This window comes from Chrysemys picta, chromosome 11 (genome assembly GCF_011386835.1).
Source record: "Chrysemys picta bellii isolate R12L10 chromosome 11, ASM1138683v2, whole genome shotgun sequence".
Lineage (NCBI taxonomy): Eukaryota > Metazoa > Chordata > Testudines > Emydidae > Chrysemys > Chrysemys picta.
Window position 1 is genome coordinate 27,275,246 of NC_088801.1, and position 27,697 is coordinate 27,302,942.

Consider the following 27,697-nt stretch of genomic DNA (forward strand, 5'->3'; position numbering starts at 1 on the left):
TCCAACGTTTCCAATCTGTGCTGTTTTGTTTTTTTTCTGATACTTTTAGGTATTTTTATTGACTTTTGTGTTTAATAATTAGGGACAGCTGGCTCATTTGGTAGTAGTAGTGTGTGTGTATGTATGTATACACACACACACACATATACATATATATATATAAAATCATAATATATTATTTATTTTATATATATATATATATAAATCAGAAATTAGTCCAATCCAGTGCCCATTGAAGTCACCTGTAGTCTTTCTACTGACTTCTTCAGTAGGTGTTAGAGCAGATGGCAAAGTACTTTGTTCCTTGGAAAAGTTCCGAGCAAGAATGGGAGACCTTTAGGGCTAATCAGCCCTCTCACCAAATAATTTTCAACACTACAGCATTAACAGTTCCTGGGTACTTTCAGTGTACTTTAGTTTGGGGGGGGGTTGTTGTTTTTAACTTTAAGATGAAGCCAAAAACATACTACAAGTAAATAAGAGTAGAGACAGCATCCACCAGAAAAGACCATTTTCATTTCCAGCATGTAACATGAGAGTTACAGAAACAGCTCTGTTTTTTAACTGTTCCAAAACCACTGTATGCTGGCAGCCATTACAAAATCCAGTTATCCTCTAGTTTTGTAATCCATAAATGTTCCCTTTCCAGCTGCTGAAATGGCTATATCATAAATAGCTCCTTTCCTTTGGGAATCTGGATTCCCCAAAGCTAATATAATATATAGTAGTAGTAACTGTGTAAGTAAGCTAAAATAAATTAAAGCCAAGTGGCCTTTTCCCATCACCACCACTCTTCAAAAGTTATGTTATTTTCTGGCTCTTATTTGCTGGGGGTTCCTTCATCTCTACATCACACACCATTCCTTTGTTATTCTCAGACATGCACCTATATGTTTCTAAAACACCTCAAAAAACGGACTAGGATACAGTATGGACCCTGTTATCAGAAGAGTTCCTGATGCTTTGAACATTTCCGATACAAATCAGTAGCACTGGGAATGACTCAGAAATGAAGTAACCCAGAAAATACAACATCTGAAATCCCCTAAAGAGAACAGAACACTACATATAAAATTATAATTTACATAAAAAAAAATTCATAACTCTGTTGAGCAATAATACAACTATTCCAGCCTCTCATTCCAAATTATCTTACTATGTGCATCACATTAGTACTGGCGGAAAATAAGTTTCATATAACTATACTTAATTGAATCAAGATGCACTTATTAAGAACTGAATCAAATTTAAATAAATAATATTTTCTAAATCCTGCCCTCTGGTGGACTGAATGAGGCCACAGACATGTTCCTATAATTACATGTTCTTTATTTTGCTAAACTCAGCAGTAGTAGTTTGTTGATCACAAACTAAGAGTGTTAAGTGGGTCTGTTAACATTTTATTTAGCATAAAATATTAATTGTTTTAACTGACAAGTTTGAAGTCTTAAACTGATGTGGGCCAGAATCAAAATATCTGCTGAAAGTATCCAAGGCTAACAAAACAATCCCCAACAAACAGCTGTGTTGTCACTGCAGTGATATCATTCTAAAAAGTACTTTCAAGAATTTGTTACTCTTGAGAATTCTATCATAGTACATCAAAGGCTTCCATGTAGCTGTACAGGTGCTTCAGTCATGGAGATGTAGGAGTTACTGTGCTACTAAGACAAGTTTGTAAGTTCTACAAACATTGCAGAGACTGGGGCCCCAACTGAACTTGTAAGTTCAAAATCTGTTTCTGAAGAGTTTAGATGAATTTCAGAGACTGGGATCCCTAAGAAGCATCTAAACCAGACCTCAGTGGTTCAGAGCTCCAGTAGTGTGAATTAATTGTTTCATTTATTATAGTACTATTCATATTTAAACAGTATGACAGGGAAATATTCAGTTTATATATATATATATATATATATATATATATATATATATATATATATATATATTATTCTCACAGTAAATAAGTTAATAACTTAGTGCAAGTTGATAACTTAATTGGTTAATATTAATAACATACTAAAGCATCCTGATTCATTAATAATTAAATCACAGTGTTTTAATATCATGTGCTGCAAAGAGCCACAGGAGACACATTAAAGAGCCATTTGTGGCTCACGGGCAGCCATCTAAATCCTACAGACTGCAGGAAAAGCCGTGGAGCAACTGTCAAGAGCTCTGCCCCTTGGGTGGTTCTAAAGTCTTCAGTGACAGGCACAGAGCTAAGTAAGTCCATAGTTGATAAATGGGAAAGCTTTTTGATATTCAGTAGGAAGGTCAACAGCTTTTATACAAAAAATTTGCATGACCGCCCTGTAATGGAGTATGCTCACTGGCCAGGAAAGGCTTTCTAAACTGCTGTGGCCTCAGTCAGCCCTGTCCTGTTACACCTGCAACTGGTAGGCTTAACAAGGAGGGCTTAAAAGCTCGTTTGGGTGCTAGCTGGGAGAGAGAACCAGACCTTTAGCTCTGCCAGAAAAGCCTGGCTAGGGTCAGCAACTGCTTAAGAAACTGCTGCAGGCAGTTTCCCTTCCTGAGGGAATCTGATCCTGATGTGAGACTATTGTTTCAATTTGCTAGCAATGCCTTGCTTATTGCTGGGAGGACTACTGCAGGTGCCCTGCCTGAAGGGGGCAACAGCTAAATAAAAACTTTTGTTCTTTCACTGGTAACTGAGCAGTGGCTGCCCATGAACCCAGGAGCAATCCTGTCACATGTGGGTGGAGAATGCAGGCAGACCCCTATAGAAGGGAGAAGCCTGAATAACCATGCTCTGCAGCCCTCCCAAGGCTTGAGGGTGGGGGGTGAATGGCTATTCTATGGCAATACAGACCTAGAGTGAACATTAAAGCCATGACTGAGAAATGAAAACAGCAACTGACTTAGGAGCAGCATCAACATCTGGCACAAGAAGTTTTGATTCTCTTGCAACTACCAAGGTGACTGGGGGTTATCCTGTGAGGCCCACAGGCCCAGCCATGGTGATGCCAGCTATGCCAATGAGGTTCACCAAGAAGGGCCCAGAGGATGACCTTGATGCCTTTCTAGAGTCTTTCAAATTGATTGCTATGGTGACACAGTGGCGGACTGTGCAGTAGGCCATCCCCTTAGCTCTTTATTTGACCTCCTCCTCTGCTTTGGATCCTCACATGATTCATGGCAGAGTAGGATCTAGAGTCTGCACAACCACTTATGCCCTCAGTTTGCAGCATGGGGAGGTGTAGTGCACAGGTACAGTCCTGTAAATACTGCTATTGAAGAATTTCTGGTCATGGGCACACAGAGCACATGCACAAACCACAGCAAATACGCAGAGGGACCACACATCTCAAACCGCTGCAGTTACTATAAGGTAAGTAACCTTCTTATTTCTTTTTAATGACTAGTGTGACTCAATGATTTCTTGGTGCCACCTGGCAGAGAGCATAGGAGGTGAATAGAGTTTTACTGAGATCCCCTGAGTCAGATATATGCATAATAATTCACTAAAGGGTGCCATATGAAGTCTCTAATGAGAGCCAGAAGCCAACTGGATCTGGTAATCATAATCATTGTGAAAAGTATGTATGGGTAATATTGAAGGAATTGTGTGTCTATATTGAAAATTATGTCCCTAAGATATTTAACAGGAGGTAACATGTCTCAAACAGGTTCTTTTTAGGAAGGGGTTTTGGAATTTCCTCTGAGACCTTTCCACTTGGTTTATCCAGAACACCTTGTCCAGTTCTCTAGTCATCCGCTTGACTCCGGATTTTGTCACTCGGATTCCTTTATTTGGCATACAGAAAAGCTATTCTGAGCTGATCAGACTCAAGTATAGGGGGTGGGTATAGGGCATACCACATATCCATAGTTACACAGAAAACCTCTTCCTTTATATACATTTACACAATACATTGCATTTACTATTCTTTGCATCACATGTTTTGGGATTGGTTCCTGCATAGTAACCAAGCCAATCTCTGTGCAGCATACTCTGTCCACACATTGTCCATCCTCGACTTACTCTTTACCTAATCTCTATATTCCTAATTTATCTTGTCCATTGTTAGTAAATGGTTCCTTGGGTGTTCTCCCACTTATCTTAGCAGGCTCAGATATTCTGTCTTTTTAGCCTGATGACCTATTTACGTATCTTATTAGCACAAACATTCTGTTTTCAGCCTAATGATCTGTTTATCTCCTTAATTCTATCCTCCAAGAAATCAGACCTCCCTCTATATGCTAATTACTCACGTCAGGCAAGGCCTCAGCTATAGGGGGTAACAGATGCTTATATCCCTCTCTGGTCATTCTGTATTATGTGTCTCATGATATGTGTCTTTTTTCCATGCTCAGCCAAATGCTAGTCAAAACATTGTGAAATCTTCAAGAAAGGAAATTTACAGGAAGAAATAAACAGCAGGAGAGCATCCTATGTATGAGTAAAGACAGTGGATTGTTGGGATATATCTGGGAGTGCAGAGGAACATCCTGGGCCTTTCACCCAGGAGGCAAGCTGACAGCGTGACTTGTCTCATAAATGGAAGATCACAGCCAAGCCTGGCTGTAAATCGCTATAAGACATTAAAGTATCTACTTACGTAACTCTAGCTTCCAGAATGCTTGTTATGATTTTATATGTAATTGTTTATTACTAATACTCCTTCTTCATATGACTTTAATCTCTATATGTTGTTCAATAAACTTTTACTTGTTTTCACTATAAACATACCTAAGTTGTATGTGTTAGGCAGTGATCTGAGGAGTAATTGGTAAGGTGAAGAGTGAATCTATGAATACTGCAAGTGTCCAGTGGACCAGGGGCTGGACACTCTAAGGAAATGCTCGGAGGGCTCAGGGGTTGGAGTGTGCCAGTCACCAACCTGTAGCGAGACAGGGCAGGGTGTGCAAGACCTAGAGAGGAATTCTTGTGTTGCTCGTGGCTGATAGTCAGAAAGCTGACCCCTGACAGGCACAAACAAGTCTTCCTCACACTAAGGGGAGGTGGTAGTGAGGTGCCTCACAACTCTGGGTACCCCTGGGAAGCACAACAGTGGCATAGTAGACAGGATCTACACCCTGTTTGTTAACCAAACAACCAGAAACTCAAAAACAGTTGATGAATTTTCTTCAGACTTTGCACAGATTTTTGTTGTAAGAATAAATCTGGCAATTTTCACACCAAGCCAGCAATCCTAAAACTGGGTTCCCCTGGAAGATGGTGGACATGGTCAATGTGACGTAGCCCCCACCCATGCTGTTTGATGAATTATTTTCCTGGCCCACAACCCTATCTAGGGTTACCATACGTCTGGAAAACTCTCTTGATTTCCTCTTTTTTGAGCCTCCATCCTCTGATAGGGTGGATTTTTCAAATAACAGGCTATGTCCAGGATTTTTTCAGAGCAGATGCTGCAGCTCAGAAAGAGCTGTGATTGGTTTGCTTCCCATTTGGCCCCTCCCTTGCATCAGCAGCTGAGTGCTCCATTCCCTGGCAAGCCACAGTTGCGGGGTTGCACCCACCCACGCCCCAACTGCCAGGCCTGCAGAGAGGGTCCTGCAGTGAGGCAATGATTGATGGCTGTTGATGCGACCTGGGCTTGCGCCACCAACCCTGCCACCATGACAGGGAGTAACCCCTCTGCCCAGCTTTCTCTCCCCCACCTCCTGCAGTGTCCTCTTTTTGGGAACCTGAAATATGGTAACCCTAAATCCCTTTGCCCCAGATGGCTTAAGTGCCCATTTCCTCTGGCTTGGCTACCGTTACAGGAGCCCCTTGCTGCTGTTCAGAGGTGGATTGCAGGCAGCAGCTCACACATCCACCCTGCCCCCAACTGGCAGGCCCTGCAAGAACTGCAGCCAGCCAAGAGGGGTCCTATCCATGACAGGGGAGAAGGAGGGATCTCGATCGATGACTCGGCGCTCCACCGCAGGCACGGCTGCGCGGGGAAAAGCGCGCGGTGGGAGGGACGGCTCCGCTCGCTATCTCGGCGTTCGGCTTCAGGCACCGCCTCTTGCGGCGCTGATTGGCTGGGCAAGTCCAGTCCCGGTCTGTCTGGCGGCGAGTCCCGCGCGCCGCCATCTTAGCCCGGGAGAAAGCGAAGCGGCTGGTGAGGGAGGGGAGCGGGCGCCCGGCCGGGAGGATTCTCTGCTCGCCTGCGTGTCTCTGTCCCTGCAGCACCATGAGCGCTGCCGCCGCCGGCCCCAGCTTGCTGCCCCTGCTGGAGACCCTGGAGGACCCGGCCGCCCCCCTCGGGGAGCTCACGGACGCGCACCTCACCATCGTTAAGTGAGTGCGGCCGCCGCGCCCCGGGCTCCGACACCCCCCGGGCTGGGGCGATGGGGGGAGGGAGTGCAGCTCCGGCACGGCTGCCTGTCAGGGCCGCGAAGTGATGGGCCGGAGGGGCGGGCTCTGCCTGGGCTCACTCACGTGCGCCCGCCTGGGAGAGGATGCGGGAGCCGCGCGTGTGCAACAGGTGTGAGAGCGGCTGTGTGTGTGGGTAGTGGGGTGCTCCAGGTGACGGTGAGCGGGAGTGTGTGTCAGGGAGGTTGTGAGCTTGGCGGTGTTACAGACAGCGGGTAAAGGGGCATGACTGGAAGCGTGTGTGTGCAGCCACACGCTGAGCTACTGGCATGGTGCATCGAGTGTGGGGAATCTGTGCACCCTATTGAAGGCAAGGGGGCATATTGGATACAGCCTCAGCGATACCACTGTCAGCAAATACCAAAGGCACACTCATGCACGGACAAATTCAAGCACATTTTTAGTTGGAGGTAGGGGGCGGGGAATAGCTGCAAAGTTTAGAAATATTTGTCGATTTCGCAGATGGGATTTTGCCTTTGTCATTTAACTAGCTCCAAATTTCACTAGAAATGAATGGACAAGTGTCCTGCCTCTTGATGTCAATGTGCTTTTCTGGTTAGAAAAGCTCAGTTTTTGTATTGTTGGATCCTTCATGATTTCTGTAATATCATATTTTATCAAAGTGTTTACTTGATGACAGCCTGTTTAACTAAGTTACTGTAGCACCTGGAGAGCCCATTTGAGAATTGGGGACCCATTATGTAGGTACTGTACAAATAAATACAAAGACAACATCCCTTCCCTGAAGTTACTCTTGGGGAAAATCAAATAGGCCTTAATCCTGCAGACACCTATAGGTAGGTGTCTTTATGCAATTAACTTTAATGAGACTGCTCTATGCTTAGGTGTTTGCAGGAGTGGGGCCATAATGGAGAGAGAGAAAATGGAATGCTGCTAACTTAACTCTTCACAAGAAAAGATTCCTCGGAGTTGCCTTTGGTGATCCCACTTAGGAAAAAAGCTGTTTCTCTTTTAAGAAACTATTCACACATGGCTCAAATTGTGACTATTAAAATTTACTGGCTCAGTTATGATGTGGGACCTTTACATTTAGGGTTCAATCTTCCATTCAGATAGTTGGTGGGGATCACTAGCTATTGTGTATGCATATTCTTTCTAATACTTGGAGCTCAAACTCAAAGTTTGATGTTAGTTTTAAAAAAAGAAATACTAATTTTTCTTTAACTCTTTTTGATGTATGGTTTTGTAAAGTTTGTTTGATTTTCAGTAGCAATTTCAATTTAGTAGTTGATTAATCTCTAGTTGTTTAGCAGCAAGAGTAGCAAAATATAAAATACACTAATATCCTGTATTCACAATACAGCGATGGGCTATATTAGTCATTCTGAATGGTCACAGGCTTATGTATAGACTTGTAATGTTTAAAGATGTGATTTTTCTTTTTCTTTCCCCAACACTTGAGTGCTATGTTTCAACTATTTTTTTAAGATGTTCATGAAACTGTAACCTTTAGTTAAAAAATAAATAATTTGACAGTATTTTAATATAAACCTCATCATAGGAATAAAATGTTTTATATTTGTTAATATGACTTATTTTTTTTCTCTCTGCTTCTTGGAGTCGCCTGACTGGAGAGGAAGGAAAAGAATTCACTGCAGATGTTGGAAAACACTTTCCTCGACTTTGTAAAGTATTTAAGGTATGTGGTGTGTTCCCTAAAGTTAATTTTGCTGTACAAGGCTCAGTAAATAAAAGAACCAAAGCTTAAGTCAAGTTCTGGGTTCAGTGTGAGGCTGAATTAAACACTGAGCTCATTTAATTTGCAATCAAGCTGGGTGAGGAAGTAGCCTAATTTTGACCTTGTGAGTTAAAGTATCCAGTAAATAGTACTCTCCTGGCTTTTCCTTCACATCATGGAGATTGTATCTTATTTTACTACAGAAAGATTAGTTTCTCCAGGTTTACTTCTTGACTACAAAATGGCTTGCAACAAACGTTTCTTGGATGCAAAGGTGTGGTTGTGAGGCATAAATGTCTTGCGGTGCAGTCAGGTCGAGTTGTTTTTTGCAGTAAGGGCTCACTGTCTGTTATGATTGTTATAACCAATACTTTAAAAAAAAATTTAAATCTAAAAAGCAACCCCTACTTATCCATGCCATTTCTCTGATGCATCCCACAGTAGGCTGGCACTAGTAATCATAACAACTAAGAATAATGTAATCTGGGATGTCAGTGTGTAGTGCATAATGGATGGAATGATTTCAGAATTTTAAGATGTCTGTATCTTTCTTTGTAGTGAATACCCCTATAACCTGAGTAGTGGAGATCATCAAGATATTGCTGATGTAATATAAAGTTATTTGCAGGTCATTTTATTCAGATTTCCTTTCTTGGTAACCAGTTCATCTCTATTTTAAGTATGTAATGCTTATTTTATTCAAAATACAATAACAAAAAAATGGATGATTGTTCCCCATTTATGTAAAAATCATTTCAGTGCAGATTCTTGGATGTTTTGGAACTTAATTCAATAACAAGTGTCCAGATTTACAGGTGACAGAAGTGTCTTGAAAACCCCAACTAGGTTTTGTAGTTTTAGGTGTGACTTTGTGCTGTAGAAGCTAGACATATTTTTTCAGTTTGCATTTAGATACAAGATTTCATTAAGCATGGGATTTTTTTTTTATTCTGTGTTCCATATCATTGACTTAATCATAACTCAGGTAAGCAGCTACACAGTACATAATCATACTTTGTAATTAGTGATACGACTTGGAGTTTTAATGTCTTTTTTTGGTTTTTTTTGCAGGCACACATTTCTAGTCAGAACTCAGAGCTGAGCAGTGCAGCACTACAAGCTTTAGGATTTTGTGTCTTTAACTCAAAGATTACCTCTGAATTATCTGGTAAAAAAAAATATTACTAGAACTCCTTCTGTTACCTTGATTTTGAAATGTGCCCTAATCTGTTTCTTTAATTCTAGATTAAAATTAGGAATTTTCAGGGAACGAGCAGAGATTTGTAAGTAAAATGTTGGAATTAATTGATGAGTTGGTTCCAGGTGATGGGAACAGCTTGCCCTGTGGTATAGACAAAATGTAATTAATTCATTGCTCCCAAACTCTCTCAAACTTTACATTATGTCATATCATCACATTAATAATGCTGAACATTATCTTTCTTCCAGAGTGCTGTACAAACAGCCGCTTCACTTTCAGCTTTGCTTCTGTTAATGGTTAAAACCATGTAGAGCCTGGGATGGGCATACAATATCAACAAAACAGTGAAATTGACTATGGCTACAGTGGTACCAATTGCACAGTGTTAAAAAAAAAAAAAAAAAAAAAAACCCTGGAAAATTAAAGAGACATTGTGTAGTCTTTGGTGTTTCTTGTAATAGATACATTTTTCAGATAGAAATTTGACTTTCAAGTTTATACTGTTTCAGTTTTCTATAGTGCTAATGTAGATGGTAACTATATGTACTATTCTACACGTTTTTGCCTATTGGTAGTCTATTTTAGTTGCTCTTTATTGGAAAGTTTATTTATATTTAATATAGTTAAAATGTTAGTTACATTTTTGTGGGTTTTGGAATTGCGTAGCTGGTCCTGTATTAACGTTTGATACTCCCAAGCCAAAGTTTCTTGTGTGACCTAAAAGCTTTCTAAGAAAATGAATAGAATTTGTGAAAACATAATTTGAATGCCATATATTCTGTTCTGCTTTTTAGCAACTGAAATACAAGAGTTACTTTCAACAGTGAACAGTATTGCTGTAAAAACTTCAGACAAGAATACACGCACTCGAGCCCTTTGGGTAATCTCTAAGCAGACCTTTCCTTCTGAAATTGTTGGGAAGGAGGTGAGCTTCTTAACTCCTTTTTTTTTTTCCCCTCTAATTTAAAAAGAGACAATTTAGTTAACCTCGTCCCATTGTTTCTTCAGGTACCCAGTATAATTTCTACACTAGAAACCATACTTACTAAAGGAGATGTATATTCCATGGCTGTTGAATATGAAGCACTAAATGTTGTCATACGGTACGTGAACTGTAATGCTAAATGTTTAAAACAGATATTGAGTCTTTGGAAAAGCCCATTTGAAAAAAGAATCTGTTGGAGGCACTATAGTTGACCTACTTTAAAATTGTTAAACATGCTAAGTAATGTTCTTAATGTTGTCTGTATATATTTAAAAAAAATCAGTATGATAAAGTCAGTTTTTTTTCTGAACTGTATCATAACTACTTATGCTTTTTCTAAAGCCTGCTGGACCATTTAATTTGCAAAATGTCTTTCCAGACCTATAATGTCATCACTGATTTTGATGTGGAAAGGGACGTAGTCAGATAAAAATATTCATTGCTACCATTTTTAATAACTTAAGTTACTAAACTTTTTTTTAATCTATTCTACGTTATATAATTGTTTTTTGTTTTTTCCCTACACCTTTTAGTCTCCTTGAAAAATGAAGCTAAATTCAGTGAGATGTTTCCAGCATTGCATGGGAATGTTTACATCCAAAAACTTGTTTTAAGTTCATTACAGTATTTATTATGATACTGTTTTGTACTAGTTTTTAATTACAAAAGCCTACATTTTAGGATTAAAACTTATTGAGTGTGTTCCTCCCATTGGCATTGTTGGAAATAATAGAAATAGTAGATTTTATCATCAACACTGAGTGAATTTAATGTTCCTGAGAGTGAAGAATTAAGATCGTTGGCTTAAAGCTGGCATGTTAGGCTCATTGTAAAATACTCTTACCATCTCTACTAATGGACTGCAATCCTGATGTCCCAGTCATGTTCCTTTATTGAGCAGAGACAAATTACACAGTTGCACCGAACTATGTGTGTGTGCACGCAAGTTCAGTCTCGTAGTCTTTATTTCGCTTGAGACCTAATTAGTTTGATTTAAGTTCTCTAGAGTAGTGTTTCTGAATGACCGGTCCATGGACTGGCACCGGTCTATGAGCTCTCCCTGTCACACTTTAGGAAGGCAGCAAGCTGGTCCCTGGTATCAAAAAGATTGAGAGAAACTGTGTCAGGGAGACCTTGGGGACCAATGTCAGTCCACAGTCTAGAGCAAACTGGCTAGTTCACTTAAGTCCCTATGTTGTTTGGCCCTTCCAAAATAAACCTTGTAAAGTAGAGAATAATAGTTACTACTTGCTACATTTTCCTGATGTATGGGAAGCAATTCTGGCTTTAGTTGAGACGGTTCAGTGTGTACTTGTTAAAGACCAACATTTGACTCAGTAATTTTTGAATATTTACCTACTGTTATTACAAGGAATACCTAAGAGTACTCTAACTGAAAAGTTAAAGGTTTTTTTCTCTTTTTATATTGTATATTTGGCAATATTGTGGGCATTGTTAATTTAATTTGCATAATTCAGTTTTCCCCTTGGGGGTGTGTGTGTCTTTCACACAGCAATAGAGAGGATAGCTCTCTATTGGACAAAAGCTCTCACTAGGAAAATGTGATTGTAAAATTGGCAGATATCCTCAGAGGTTGCAGGTGTATAGACCCAAAATTAAATGTAACTTAAAAATAATTGACTAGGTTTCAAGTTGAAGGTCATCTTTTAACAAGGACACCTGTTCAGAGGTCCTTCAGACTAGTTTTCTTTCCCTTTTAACTTAATTGAAAATTACTTCTGTATAGTATTATCTGCTGCTTTGGGTTATACCATTAGGAACTGGAATCTTAACTTGAACAAAACAAGTTCAGAGGAAGTTGTTCAGAATAAATTTCTCTTTGGTTTTTATCACCTTGGTCCGGCTTTTTGACGGAAGTATCTGAATTGGTACTTCAGTGATATACTGATATGTAGAGTTTCACTGAATTAGATTTTCAAAGTGTAATTCAAATTTATTAGAAAATGTTTTGAACAGCGTTTTGTTAGTGCATAATACATCTGAATTATAAATGCATATTTTAATAACACTAGCTAAAGTTATTTTTGTTAAGCCCAGCAGTAAGTATAGTGGTTCTATATGTAGTTAATACGTGTGTGCTTTGTTGAACTCAGTCTAATGGAACAGACTCCAACCCAAATGGGAGAAGAGGCTGTGAGGTGGGCAAAGCTGATCATTCCTATGGTCGTCCATTCAGCTCATAAGGTGCAGTTACGAGGTGCTGCTGCATTGGAGATGGGAATGCCATTGTTACTTCAGAAACAGCAGGAAGTGGCAATCATAACTGAACATCTTATGACTACTGTAAGTGGAAAGTGCTTTTAAAAACTTCTTTCCCTCAGGATTTTAGAGAAGCTGTGAGACTTCTAGCAATGTTTTCTTTTATGCTCTTAAAATATCATTTCACTTTCTGAATTACCCTATGTACTTGCCTCTGCAACCTTGACTGGAAGGCCATTTCATACTATGATTTTTTTCAAAGGATCTGTTAACGTGAATTTGGTTCACGGAAGGTAATAGTGATAGAACTGAAGGCATATTCAGCTTGGACAGTGAATAGAAGTGCAAGCTTTCTTAGTGTCCCAGTATGCTTCCACACAGTTTTGAAGGGGACGCTGTCTCCATACCCATTCATTCTTTGATTTGTCTGCTGAGAGTACCAATGAAAGTATTAAGAACTGAGATCATCAGCTAACTTTTCCTAACTCAGTAGTCAAATGGTGGCAACCTATTTTGGCTGTTATCAACATATGCTGGATTTGAACCAGTACCTCATAGATGAATGGCTCTATCATATTACCAGTCACCTTAGCCAGCCTTGCAAAATTCTATTTGTCCAGTGTGAGTAAAGTATCTTCAGTTTTTTTCTATCATCATTAAGATTAAAGGGAAAGTGAATTAATTTTGTGCCCAGATTGTAAACTTTCATGACAGTTTTGCAAGACTGCCTGAGCCTTATAGAAATCATTTCAAGCTCTTTGGGGGGCAAGGGCTATGTTTTTATTGTGTGTTCAGGGCCTATTATGGTGGGGTCTTGGTCAATGACTAGTTAAATAATTGCCCACTATTTCTATATTAAGTTATATATTAGAAATGGAAAAGGACTGTGTGAGGTCTGCTGGTCTATTCTACTGCATAGTCAAGAGAGAGAGCTAGTTTTTTTTTTAAATGGGCTTGATTGCAGCACTGTGGCCTGGTTGGCTGCTGTAATTTTCATAGACCCATGGGCCTGTCTAAGTCGCTCCAGGGACGACTTCAGCCCCAGAGCAACCCAGCATCGGGAAGATGCAAAGGTGACTTAAAGCTACTATATTCCCTCCTACACCTCGGTGACCTGCAAGTTTTGTGCTGCGCCTCTAAAAGGTTCTTTAGAAGTAGTACAGTTAAATCCCACGCTGGAGTCACTTCCTTTTAACTCTTGTCAATATAGTGCATCTGTGTTTTATAAATTGTATTTAACTTAATCTTCAGTACAAAACTTGTAGGTCATATTTTCTTATGCAGTGAAATACACAGAATAACAATCTTTTCTTGTCTTCAGAAAGTAATTTCAGAACTCCAAAAGTTATTTTCTGCAAAAAATGAGACCTATGTGTTGAAATTGTGGCCTTTGTTTGTCAAGCTACTTGGAAAGGTAAGCAGAAGAGCAATAACTTTACTATTTAAGGTTCCATGACAATAGATACTGACAGTGTAAATGCTTCATTGTATAAAAACAGTATTATTTTACCTTTAGACACTTCATCGTAGTGGCAGTTTTATCAACTCATTGTTGCAACTGGAAGAACTTGGATTCCGTAGTGGATCACCAGTGGTAAAGAAAATAGCCTTCATTGCATGGAAGAGTCTGATAGATAATTTTGCTTTGAATCCAGGTAGATAAAAATATATTAAACAACTTAAGTTTAATGTCGAGCTAACCAGGAGAAAGGAAAACACTTATTTTACCCATCGTAATCTGGTAGCGCTCAACTATGTACAGGTTAAATATGATCTCTCTAAAAATGCACATTTCTACTGATTAATGGTTCTTTCTTAGCTCAGTCTTGCTGCACGGTAGAATTACTAAAGTTAAACTTTTTTTTCATAGTAGTTTAATTGGGCCAAGCACAGATAGCAATGAGATAGGACACACAAGGTTACACTACAGTTCTTTATTTTGTGCTACATGGATTTATTACTGGGAACCGTGGTCAAGGAATCTGAAGATTGAGAAATTACTTCTGTAATCAGTACTGAGACTTAAACAAGCCTGTTTAAGTTCAGCATGCATCCTGACTACTTTATAAAAGAGCCTTTGCGAGATTGGACCGTACTCTCCGGGATACTTATTCCAAAGGAAAATGAGGAGACAAAAATGGAAGTTTCTTAAATTAGTAAAATTTCATTTAAATTCTCACTGAAGCGTTTATTCCCCACCCTCATTATTAGACTTGGCAGAATTCAATTTTTTTAATAATCTGTTTAGATAATATTGATTATTTTTAAGCCTTTATTTTTATTGATTTAAATTTTCACAGTTGCAGGAGATTATGGGGGTCTGACAACAATTATTTAATTATAGTTGACGCTGAGATTCAAAATGTTAAAGCTTTATAACAGTTAAAACACAAATTGGCAACATCCCATGTCAAAATATACAAAGTAAATATCCTTATATCAGACTCCTAAGTTTTCAATAGCATTTTTCTTACTTTGCCTATCTGTAAGTTTTGATGGTCGTACATGGAAGTAGTTTTTTGTCGATTTATGTATATATGATAAAATGGACATTTACCAGGAAAAAGCTAATCCTTCCAAGGCTATTTAAAATAGATCATGTAGCAATGCTTTAGTTCTGCTAAAGAAATAACAGATAGGATTATTGGTGGTAACATTTTCCTGTACAAATAAGGAATCTAAGTCAAAGTCCTAGCATTCTGTGGTTCTGTAGCATACAGTATTTATCCCATACTAGTGAAATGACTAAATACCTCTTCTCTGTTCTTTTGCATGCTTTTATGTGGAGTCAAGAAAAAACTGTCTGGATTTGCTTTGACACTTCTCCAGAGTATAAAGACTAATTAAACTGGGAAGTTAAAGCTGTGTGAGAAATAACTAATAGCCAAGCCATGCAGATACTTCACTGCTATTGTGAACGTTTGTGACCTCAGACATATCTATATCTAATTTAAGATCTGTCAGCCTGATGCAGTTGCTAAAATGTACAAGTAGAGTTTATTCATTGTCTTATTTTCCTATTACAATGTCAAATGTTGATAGAATGACTTTTTTTCCTTTCCACATCCAACAAGAGTAGATCTTCTCCTTCCAGGCATCTACTGGAGTTAAGATAGCTTGGGGAAACACCTGCCATTTCCAGGAGCTCATTAGAAAGCTCTGTTTGTAGAACAACCAGCAATGCAGCACTACCCTACTAACCACTCTTCTTAGAATTAACAATCTTTACCTATTAGCCAGTAATCTATAACGAGTTGCAGCATATTTTCACTTTAATATTTGAAATTCTGGAGCTCTCCCTTTGTTTACAGACACCATATGGAGGGCTCCACACTGTCCTCATCTTAGCTGAGTGGTGGTGGGTGATGCTGAAGCAGCCAGGGAAGGCCCACTCCAAATACAGTGAGGTGCTCTCGGCACAGCACTCTTCTTATAGTGTTGCTAATGCTGTATTTGGCAGGTTCTGTCTTTCTGAGCCTGGTCAGCCCTGAACCCTGATGCTGTTTTACCTTTGCTGGCAAGTCTTTTTGTCCTGTTTCAACATGCTGAACATGATATTCAAGCTAAGGAGTGAATCCTGGTTCTCTCCCCTTTTCCTTCTTTATTGGATGCTAGAGTTGAAGGGACCTGGCTATTTCTAAAACAATTCCTCTAAAAACCAGTTGCAAACAGGTGCTAGTGAGTACTGCAACTTGAATCTATTTCCAAATTTGAGCTAGTAAAAATATTTCAGAAAAGTGGAGGACAGTTGCCTGACAAATATGGTGATAAAATAATGGAGAGTTTTCCAGTGGAAGGGTTTATAAATCTTTACCACGAGATAATAAATCCAACATTTTGAGGGTAGCATGATTGTTTTTTCAAGACAGATGTTGCAGAAGCCTCCTTGGCAAAATCCCACCTGATTTTTCCTAAAAGAGGCACCCTTAGGAAAAACTTGGACTCTGGCTTTTCAATCCCTATAGCTTTGATGGGGTAACCATTAACATTATATGAGCTCTAGAGGACATTTTTTATGTTCATATTCAAGATCTCTTCCGTAGAGACTCCCATGTTCGCATCTTGAGCTATGAAATTCTACACCACTGATGGATGGTATATATTGCTCTTCCCTTGGAAAGTAGACAAGCAGTTATGCAATTCTGCTTTGTGAAAAACTTGAAATGAGATGCCTTTTTGGAGAAAAGCTCGAGAAAATAATGACAGATTCCATAGACAACTATTACATCTTTTCCACTGTTGATGAAGACGGGGCTCACAAGGTTTGCTCCGATGCATCCTGAAAATATTCTGAGATGATGATCAGCTTAAACAGGAATAAATTATGGAATCCAAACAGAGGCCTAGCCAGACAGGAATGACTGCCCATCTTCCTCCATCGCCAATTACTACTGGAGGAGTATCTTATAATATATCTTCCTTCATCTACCAGTGGATCCATGGGACAGGTCTGCCACAGACATGCACTTGCTCTATAATCAGTCTGTCTGTGTGTAGTCTAGAAATAATCTAGAGCTCTCCCTTCCTACTCCTCAGCCTTATTGGCATAATATCTATAGAAATCTTCATCTGAGGTGACTAAAGATATTTTTATTAAAATATTGGACACTACATTGTTTTGTGAGCAAGATCAAAGTTACCTTCTCAAGTGATGAGCACGGCAAGAGAACAAATATCGCTGCTACTCGAAACACAGATGACTAATGCCATTCCTTTAGGTTGGGGAACACATAATGACTCTCATGTTGTCTGTGGCACTTAGACACAGACACAAGACTACAACTTCAGGCTTCAAATTTTCCTACTTTCCCTCAAGTACATCCTGTTAATGTTAGATAGCAATCACTATTTCTTTTTATGGCACCCAAAGTATATTGCGTTTAGAAATTCTTGCCCTGAATCTCTTGGTTTTAGAGTTTAATCCCAAATAGAGAAAGGATTATGGGATTGGGAGACAGCCATAAGGAATTGAGCAATAGAGTTAGAATAAGGTTAGCAGTCATTCTAATTTCTTTGGTTAACGGGTTCTATAATATGGGTCTAGCTCCTTTTGGAAATTGCCTCCCTTTCTCAAGAGATTGCTCCAACAGTTTAATTGTTTCAGCAGAATGTAGCTGTGATCAGATCTCCCAAGTACAGAGAGAGAGATTCTCAGGTTGCTAGGGCTATTTCCATAGAAGGCTTTAAATAATAGGACAGAGATCTTGAACTGGATACTGCATTCAAGAATGAGCTAGTGCACGAAGTGGAGCATTGATACACTATATGATCATCAGAGCCTTACTTCCAAAGTTTCAACATCATCTCTCTCAAATTCTGCTGCCCACAAATGGACCTTTCCATATTTTCTCAAATACAAGTTGAGCACGTGTTCTAGGGGGAGATAAGTCCAGCAGCCCTGAACACTTTTACATGCTTTGTTCCTCAATGCATTGCTGAGTAAGTCAGGTTTCTTCTTTTCATTCTATATGTATCCAAAATAAAAGAGCAGCTACAGTGTGAACTGGATGTCTGTCGAACCTTCAGAGCATAGATTAGCTGTACCAGAGATTTTTGGGCTGTGCTCTTTCATCCAAATTACAGAGGTCAAATAGCTTCAATTCAGTATATCCACATGACTTTGATAATACATCAAGAAAACATATACCGATATTGGCAACCCAGCTCAATATTGACCTTTTAGAGTGAGCTGAATGCTTTGTTTCCAGCAGAAGAAATATGCAGTTATAACTTAAGCCCCGATTCACACCTTCATTAGGCATAAATTAGATTGTTTTTCTCCTATTCCTTCAGGAGACAACTCCCCTAAACATTCATTGCATAAATTATCCCTATTAGTTAAATCCTAATTTTTCAGGGTTGTGTGTGTTTTTTAATACCTTTTCCTTTTCCATTTTCCTTGATTTGTCATCGCTGTATCGAAGTCTTGCCAAATCTGTGGTTCAGATAAGAGGGGGATTCCTTATTAGGTAATTTCTTTTCTACCATTTAACATCTGCTAATTTGGATCATTTATCAAAACTAGCTTTTCTATACTTGGATTCTTTTCTTCCAGGATTTGTATGGAAAAGCTATTTTTCCTTCCTTTTATTCCTCTTTGAGTATTTTTTAACAAAATTACTCTTTCAGTGTTAACTGCTAAACAGTTTCAGAAGTACTTGTTCTGGCAGTCTCCTGGTGGAAAATGGAAATGAGTTTTTCCTGCCGACTATATTGGTGGGACTGAGTACCTAGAAAATGTTCTGATGGAGGAGACTGACTCTTGCTGAATTAGTGAATGTGTTAATTGAAAGAAAAGAACCTAACAGTTTAGAAATTTCCCTTTTTATTGTGTTGCAAAATAATTTAGACTTTTTATTGCATCTTTTAAAATGTGTTCTTTGTTCCTCAAGAGATATTGTGCAGTGCAAAAAGGCTGAAATTGCTAATGCAGCCATTGAGCTCTATCCATGTAAGAACAGAGGCTTTGGCACTAACGAAACTGGAGGTCTGGTGGTATTTACTGGTGAGACTTGGACCTCAGCTGCCTGCCAACTTTGAACAGGTAACAAATGCAAATAATTTTAGCATAGTAGTTGAGCCTATGTTTTGTTCATGTAAAACTGAAACTTGCTTTATGATTATCTTCTTTCGGTACCTGTTTATCTGGACTCTCTGTAATCTGTAGCCATAAAACAATTATTAAAAGGATACTGTCACTCTTGTACACTCCAAACCTGACATGCTTCCAAAAATTTAAGCTGGTAGGTCAATATAAAAGAACAATTTGTACTAATGGTACACATGGAGCTCTAAATTAACTATCAAGAGGAATTACCTGAAAATAACTGTGGACTGCTCAGTTAAATCCTCTACTCGGTACACACCAATAGTCAGACAAAATATGCTTTCTATAAGGAATAAAATGGAAAATATTGACATAAGATTTTCACTGAATAAATCAGCTCTCCTACAACACTGTGTTCGGTTCTCATCTTCCTGCCTCCACATAGAAAATTTTCCAGATGAAAAGAAACTGGAAAGATCAGGATTTGTTAGCTTGGAAAACGTAAGAGGGGATATAAAAAAATTAACAGTATAGCAAAGGTAGATCAGGCACTTCTGTTGTCCTTGCTCAGAAGACACAGAGGCATTTAGTGGACAAATAGAAAATACATCTAGTATTTGGCAGCCTGTTTATAAATTAGTACTCTTAGCAAGGAGCAGTAGTTACCCTGATCTTTGTGATATGCATTTATTCTCCGTTAACTTCTATCTGAAATAAGAGCTGCCATACTTTGTCAGTGATGGCTTGACTTGCTCAGTATCTTGTCTCCAACAGTGGCCTGTACCAGAGCTTCAGGGGAGTGTACAGAACAGGACAGTTATGAAGCAATCCACCCCTGTCTTCCATTCGCAGCTTCTGGTAGTCAGATGTTAACGGTTGCCCTGAGCATGGTTACATCCCTGACCACCTTGCCATTAGTGGACCTATACTCCATGAACTTATTCATTTCTTTTTCAAAGTTTAAAAGGACACTCCATTTAAAATTCAAATAGATTTCAAGTAAATAGTAGTTTTATGTATTATCTCTGCTCTTGAGTCTTCCTGCTAGTTTTTATGGGTTTATAATCACAGCTGCCTACTTTTTCAATACTCATGCAAACAAACACAATTGACTAGTGTCACATTCACAACGAAAAAGACCATTTAAAAAAAAATCTTTCAATTATAGTGATGCAGGTGTTGTTTGTAACAGTAGGTAAAGAATTTTATGTTTAAGAACAGTGAAGTTGGTGTTTTAATGTCTTCATTTTCACCTATAAAGCCCTAAATGATTTGGGCTTTCTCTACATGGAGAGTGACAGTCTCTCAAGTGATACTGCAGCAGTTGTGATAGAGTGGAGTCAAGTTTACAGCCCCCTAGTCAAAAAGGGATTGGACTGATGTATTATTTTTGAGGGTTCACTCTCTATATCCAGTTGAGCATGGACTTGGTGGACCTGCAAGACCTACAGGTTGATTTAGTGGTAGTGATTGGGTGAGGCTTGTTCTGGAATTAGTCAGGCTTTTCAGTTAGGTTAATTTTAACACCTTTTTGACATGTTTTGACTGACACTAGTAATGCACCTAGAGACTTTGGTAGATATAACTGGAAAACTAGTTAAATAATAGTATAATTGAACCTAGCACAAACTGCTAGCACTGGGTTTCATAATTCTATCAAATTATATTCCAGGATGTGATTAACTGAAAATCTTACTTATTGAGCTATGCTTTTGATCTACCTTTTTAATATAGAAAAGATTAGAAAAACATATGAAACAATTGCAAACTGCACGGTCTCAGTAACATCTCATTTGAAATTATTTAACTTTCATTTGGTGATGACATTATTGAAAATTTTACTGATTTGTTTAGTCCTTAAAATGAAACTGCTATATTAGAAATAACTTTAAAACAAGTAGTTTACAGAGCAGTTTAGTCTTTGTATGATTCCACTTTCTTCTCATAAAAGGTATAATGCAGATTTGAGACTAAATGTACTCTTTTATTCCTCTTCATGTGTGTCATACACACTATCATTGAGGTTTGGTGTCTTTGCAGGTTTGTGTTCCATTAATCCAAAGCACTTTAAGTGTAGATTCTTCTGTTGTACCTCAAGGAACTCCCTCTCGTGCAGCAGCCAATCAGAGTTTAGCCACCGCAACATCTGCACAGAAATCAGGTACAAAATAAGCCCTGCTTCCAAATATAATTCAAATGCTGGAACTAAGTTTAAAATAAACTTAAGTGTTAATTGAGGATCAATAGCAAACAATATAATGATACTGCACATTCTTATCAGTCTACTGGTATAGAGTAATTTAGTAGCTAGTTAAACCAAGAAAACTTTGTCTGTTTTAAGCCTACAAAACTATTCAAATCCGAGAATGCGGGAAAGAATTCCTTGGTGCACTGCATTGTTCCTAGATATTGCAAGTATTCTTTGTCCCATGTCTGTAAATGTTATTTTATATTTTATATTTATATATGATTAAGTTACATTTGTTCATTTGCATACTGTGTGGTATTCTTGTCAGCCATAAGCAGATTAATCAGGGCCCTCATTAGACCTCTTATGCGTATACCATGATGTAATTTGGATGAATGGTTGCCAATGATGGAATAAACAATGCTCAGTTCTAAATTACTTTCACGTTTACGTCTAGTTAAACCATTCATTTAACCTTAACGTGTCATTCTTTTTAGTAGCTCTAAGTGTTGTATAAATCTCTATCTCAGTTGAGGCTTTTTTAAAAACAAGTGGACTTTAAACTTTAAGATTATGTAAAATAGTTTTAGTTGCAATAGAGTGGAGGATAAAACATGTGACCTTCTAAAAATTGTTCTAAGATGTATAGTTAAGTGATATGCAGAATTAAACTTGCATGCTTAAATATTAGGGATGAATGCTTCAAATTACAGCATCAAAGCACCAGTCTGTCTATTCTTTTCTCTTTTCCAGATCCCCTAAGAGCAGAACCTTTTTCCCTCCCATATCTCTCCTCTACCCCAACGCCCCAATCACCAGCTTCTTTGCATGGGAAACCTCTCCTTTCCCCAGTATGCGTTTGGTTGGTATATCACAGCTATTAATATTAGACTGGAGTCTGCCTATTAGTGGTAAGGCAAGTCTAACTTGGAAACATAGAGGTCTGATCATTGACAGTCTTAAGTCTTATAAAACGGTAAATATATTTTCCTATCCACTATAGGCAGACTTCACCCTTAAACAATGATAAATGATGTATCTGATTTTTACAAGCAGACTTCATGCTGGTCGGTAGGGAGGGGTCATATGGAAGGGAAATGAAAACGAAGTATGAGGCATAGAAGAGAATAGATTCTCTTTAGACCTGGAAAACAAGACAGACAAAAATACATGTTAAAAGTGACACATCTGTCAAAAAGGCAGGTTTTTGTTTTTTAATGGGCTAAAATAACTTTTTGAAAAATTGTTCAAAAATTAATCTTGAGCTAAAACCTCAAGGTAAGCAGTCCTGAAGTAAACTTCTATAGTGTTATAGTTGGGACCCTATCAAATTCACAGCCATGAAAAATGAGTCACAGACCCTGAAATCTGGTCTCTTTTGTGCTTTTACCCTCTACTATACAGATTTCATGGGGGAGACCAGCATTTCTCAAATTGGGGGTCCTGGCCTAAAAGGGAGTTGGCAGGGGGGTTGCGGTATTGCCACCCTTACTTGTGCTCTGCCTTCAGAGCTGGGTGGCCAGAGTGTGGCGGCTGCTGACTGAGGGCCCAGCTCTATAGGCAGGAGCCTAGACGTAAGGGTGGTAATTCCATACCATGCCATCCTTACTTCTGCTCTGCTGCTGGTGGTGGCTCTGCCTTCGGAGCTGGACTCCTGGCCAGCTGCCCAGTTCTGGAGGCAGTGCCACTGCCAGGAGCAGCACTGAAGTAAGGGTAGCAGAACCATAAGCCCCCCACAAGTTCTTTTTGGGTCAGGACCCCTACAATTACAACACCTGACATTTCAGATTTAAATAACTGAAATCATGAAATTAAGATTTTTAAAATCTTATGACTGTGAAATTGACCAAAATGGACTGTGAATTTGGTAGGGCCTATACCTAGTATAAACTCCTTTAAATAAAGGATTCTAATAGAAACTCTGATAGTTTCTTAAATAAAGCATTGCTAGTAGGTACTTACTATAATGGAAATTTTTGGTGAGCAAGACCATTGCTTTGTGGCTAAAACACAAAGCTGGGAGTCCAGAGATTTGGGTTGTATTCCTGGCTTTACCACAGTGGTAAGTCTGAAAATGTTCTCTTTGCCCATTTGTAAACTTGTCAGACTTAATTTTTATATATTATTTGGATCTGTGTTCTTTTTGTTTAAAAGTGGCTCATTTGAATGTAGTTATCATATAGTCACAAGAATTGTGTTGTTCTTTTCCTTAGGTTCTTATCCATTTGGAAGTCCAGTCACTCCAAGGATAAACTTGAATTCTAGTGCATCAGGAATCATAGTGATCCCCTCAATTCAACTTTTGGGAATTGAAATGCTGCTTCACTTCCTGATGGGGCCAGAAGTTTTGGCTTTTTCTAAGCAAAACAAACTTGTACTTAGTCTAGGTATTTGCACTACATTTTTCAAAGCACTCTTGATTCAGAGGATAGTTTGAAATGATTACTTTGTATTTTCTATATTTTGCTAAACCTAAAGATGTACATAATAGATAAGATACTTTAAAATAATTAATTGTAGATCCTAATCTTATTAGGAGCTATTTTTATCATGTGTTAATATAGAACACTTAAAGAACCCACTGTACTTGATTTTTTCTTGAAAACTCTTGACTGTAAAAAAAAAAAAAAAAAATCCACATGCAGTATGTCAGATTTGTTTTCTGTTTTCTCCTAGAGCCTCTTCAATATCCATTGATCAGTAGCCCTTCTTTTTTTTGTAAGCATGCCAGCACACTCATAAATGCAGTTCAGGAAGGCTTCATTGCAATTGGAAAAGAGGTTCCAGGTAAAAATTTCATGATGAAATAACCTTTTTATTTTGTGCAGTAATTTTGAGATGAAGGGAAATAGAATTAAAAAGTGGGGGAAAGAGGATTTTTAATAGAGTAATAATGAAAGTATTAAAATAGCATTTTTCTTATCGACATATCCAGTTTTGTGTTTGTGACCTTTTCACGTATGGGTTGTAGCATTACATTTTAAATTCATTTCAAAGTCCATAATTTAACACCTGTTTTCTGTGTGCATTGCTATTTCTTTGGCTCGGTATTCTTCACTGACTTCTGTGAATGGAAATTTCACTTTTTGTTTTGCAGATGCCATGCTAAATATTATATGGAAGCATATGATTGGTTTTGTGAAATCAGCTATTGAATCAGGTAATAACGTTTATTTCATATCTATTATTGGTGACCAAAACATGAGGTTTTTTTGCTCCTGAAAGTATTTGGCTATTCAGTAAAATCCTTCATAAAAACCCATAGGACACTTATAAGATGCAATCTAATTTTGTACAATATATGCATATACAATATGTATGCAAAAGGGACTAAACTGTGCCACTTTTGTAATGAAGTCCTCCTCGTGAGTAAGGGTTATGCAGCCTAGCCCCATAATAAGGGTATGCATCATAAGGATTACATATCATATATTAAAAATTGAAAACATCAAAATGTGAGGATACCAAAATCATCTCCAGGTGGTCTTATTGCTGTATGTCTTGTCATCTCTCAGTCCATTTCCTCCATTATATTTTTTATATCATGTCTTAGATTACATTTTTCTTAAACAGGGTTGAATGATTTATATCAAGGCGATTTTAAATTACTTAAATTTGATTTAAAAAAAAAATCACTTATTTGAGTTAGGTGGGGCTCTTTAAAACTAATTTTAAAACTTGGGCTATTGCAGCTTTAGATTAAAATTTGTAATGAACTAAGTTGTAAATGCTGTCTTTTTTAGAATCCCATTACTGGTGTAGGGTATCTTATCTCAATTTTACAAAACTCTGCTGCTATAGGCAAAAACAAAAACACTGAAAATATTAAGTCCCCGATCCTGCAAACATTTAAGCAGGTATGTAACCTTACTTACACAAATAACTCCATTGAAGTCAACAGGACTACTTGTGGTTAAAGTTAAGCATTTGTCTAAATGTTTGCAGCATTAGGAGCTAAAATTGTATTTTAAATATATGCTTTTCTTAGTGGCATGAAATCTGTCATTTCAAAACAAAATTGCTTCAGTGTTAACAGTGAGAAGTTTAGACTTTAGTACATTTTTTAAAAGTTCATAACATTAGTTTTTTACTTTTTAAAAAAGGAGCCGAAACTTAGCCTCACAAACCCATATTTATGCAATTTCTAATGGGATTTTTGAAAAGTACACCTCCACCTCGATATAACGCTGTGCTCCGGAGCTAAAAAATCTTACCGCGTTATAGGTGAAACCGCGTGATATCGAACTTGCTTTGATCCGCCAGAGTGCGCAGCTCCTCCCCCACTCCCCCCCCCCTACCCGAAGCACTGCTTTACCGTGTTATATCCAAATTCATGTTATATCGGGTCGCATTATATTGGGGTAGAGGTGTACCTAAGCAGTTTAGGAGCATAAATTTCATTGACTTCACACTGCAAATGCTGATGGAAGAGTTGTAGCCTGGTCAAAGCATTTCAGTTTTCTTGACTTGCAGAGGTTCAATATGTCAGAAAGTGATGGTTGCAAGTATAACACAAGCTGCTATTTGCTTATCAATTTTTTTACTTTCTGATGCACTCACAGTGAATATAAGATCTTGGCTATGTCTTTTTCAGCATAGATGAACATTTAAGTGTGAATTTTTAAGTAGAGACAATCCTTCTGTAAAATCTGAAATTCTAAAAGGAAACTGAAAGACAAGTACAAAACATCCACACTAGCAATTTAAGACTACAAAATGGGAAGAAAGTAAAGAATTTGTAGATCTGATTTAAATTAAAAAAATAATTTTAATCCACTCTGCTCTGCAGAGACATTGTCTCTCAATTATTTAGTAAAGTACCTAGCACACTTACAAAATATTATGTTATTTATAATCTGTTTCTCTGGACATTTCATTGCATATCTTCAAAATAGCAGGAGAGTGGAACTGAAAATTGACATAAGGTGCTACGGTCCACGTTATGTATTGATTTTTTCAGAAAAATGTCCTTGCCTTAAGATTCATTTAGTTGCAGTAAAAATAATTTTTAAATGATGATCACATTAATCATCGCTTTGTTCTGCAAACTCTTGTAGCTTTTTCTCTGGCTTGATCATGCTTTTTACTTTTATTTTTTTAGGCAATAAGAAAGAGAGGCAAGGTTCAGAAATGTTAACGGTATTATTACAGGCCTTAAAAAACATAGTTACCTCAAGCACACTTCCTGTTCAGAAAACATTGGTAAGTTTTTTTATTTTATTTTATTAAACCTGTAATTTCTTATGTACTGCTAAGTAGATACCATTGTGACGGGTTGGGTCACAGAAACCCCCTTGGAACGGCCACCTGATGTGCCTAGACTACCTCTCAGCCAGTTTTTCCTGGCAGCTTGGGACTTCAGTACACCTCTACCCCTATATAACGCTGTCCTCGGGAGCCAAAAAATCTTACTGCGTTATCGAAATTGCTTTGATCCGCCAGCGTGCACGGCCTTGCCCCCCTGGTGCACTGCTTTACCACGTTATATCCGAATTCGTGTGATATTGGGTCACGTTATATCGGGGTAGAGGTGTACCTTGCCTTGTTTGAGCCAGACACGCTTGCCTGCTGCGATCACAGATTCAAGTCTGAACCACATCCCCCCACAAGCTGTAGGTTTAACTGAAAACAGCGTAAGAAGTGCTCCTGTCTCAAGCACTTAGATACCCAGCTCCCAATGGGGTCCAAACCCCAAATAAATCAGTTTTATTCTGTTTAAAGCTTATACAGGGTAAACTCATGAATTGTTCGCCCTCTATAACCGCGATAGAGAGAGATGCACAGCTGTTTGCGCGCGCCCCCCCCTCCGCCGAGGTATTAATACTTACTCTGGGTTAATTGATAAGTAAAAAGTGATTTTATTAAATACAAAAAGTAGGATTTAAGTGGTTTCAAGTAGACAGACAGAACAAAGTAAATTACCAAATAAAATAAAACACGCAAGTCTAAGCCTAATACAATAGGAAGCTAAATGCAGGTAAATCTCATCCTCAGAGATGTTCCAATAAGCTGCTTTGACAGACTAGCCTCCTTCTAGTCTGGGTCCAGCAATCACTCACACCCCCTATAGTTATTGGCCTTTGTTCCAGTTTCTTTCAGGCATCTCCTTGGGGTGGAGAGGCTATCTCTTGAGCCAGCTGAAGACCAAATGGAGGGGTTTCCCAGGGGCTTAAATAGACTTTCTCTTGTGGGTGGACACCCCTTCTCCTCTCCTATGCAGTATCCAACTCCAAGATGGAGTTTTGGAGTCACATGGGCAAGTGCATGTCCATGCATGACTCAGTTCTTTACAGGAGTTCCCAGGAAAGCTCAGATGTGGATTGGCATCTATCAAGGTCTATTGTTAGCCAAGTACTCCGAATTACTTGAATAACCCCTTCACACTATTTTGACCAAATCTGCCTTAGGTGCTTTCTACAGCAAACACTTTAAATACAAACATAGAGCCAGCGCTCATAACTTCAGATATAAAAATGATACATGCATACAAATAGGATGACTATATGCAGAAGAA

At 38.4% G+C, this 27,697-nt stretch overlaps 1 protein-coding gene across 8 annotated transcripts in view; it reads left to right on the forward strand.

Annotated features, from left to right (window-relative positions):
- Positions 1-5,905: 5,905 nt before the first annotated feature.
- Positions 5,906-27,697, forward strand: part of RIF1 (replication timing regulatory factor 1) — a 55,022-nt gene continuing 33,230 nt past the window's right edge. For 3 of the 8 annotated variants that reach the window (XM_008171439.4, XM_065561713.1, XM_065561710.1), the window contains exons 1-14: positions 5,906-6,268; positions 7,925-8,003; positions 9,114-9,210; positions 10,038-10,168; positions 10,252-10,346; positions 12,343-12,532; positions 13,770-13,862; positions 13,965-14,103; positions 18,841-18,992; positions 21,036-21,156; positions 23,397-23,570; positions 23,860-23,970; positions 24,281-24,343; positions 26,285-26,385. In XM_008171439.4, coding sequence (XP_008169661.2) covers positions 6,162-6,268; positions 7,925-8,003; positions 9,114-9,210; positions 10,038-10,168; positions 10,252-10,346; positions 12,343-12,532; positions 13,770-13,862; positions 13,965-14,103; positions 18,841-18,992; positions 21,036-21,156; positions 23,397-23,570; positions 23,860-23,970; positions 24,281-24,343; positions 26,285-26,385 — 1,653 coding nt within the window. In that variant the 5' untranslated portion in view covers positions 5,906-6,161. Of the gene's footprint in view, positions 6,269-7,921; positions 8,004-9,113; positions 9,211-10,037; positions 10,169-10,251; positions 10,347-12,342; positions 12,533-13,769; positions 13,863-13,964; positions 14,104-18,290; positions 18,418-18,840; positions 18,993-21,035; positions 21,157-23,396; positions 23,571-23,859; positions 23,971-24,280; positions 24,344-26,284; positions 26,386-27,697 lie in introns of those variants that run through there. The other 5 variants (XM_065561707.1, XM_065561709.1, XM_065561708.1 and 2 more) reach the window with 4 other exon arrangements.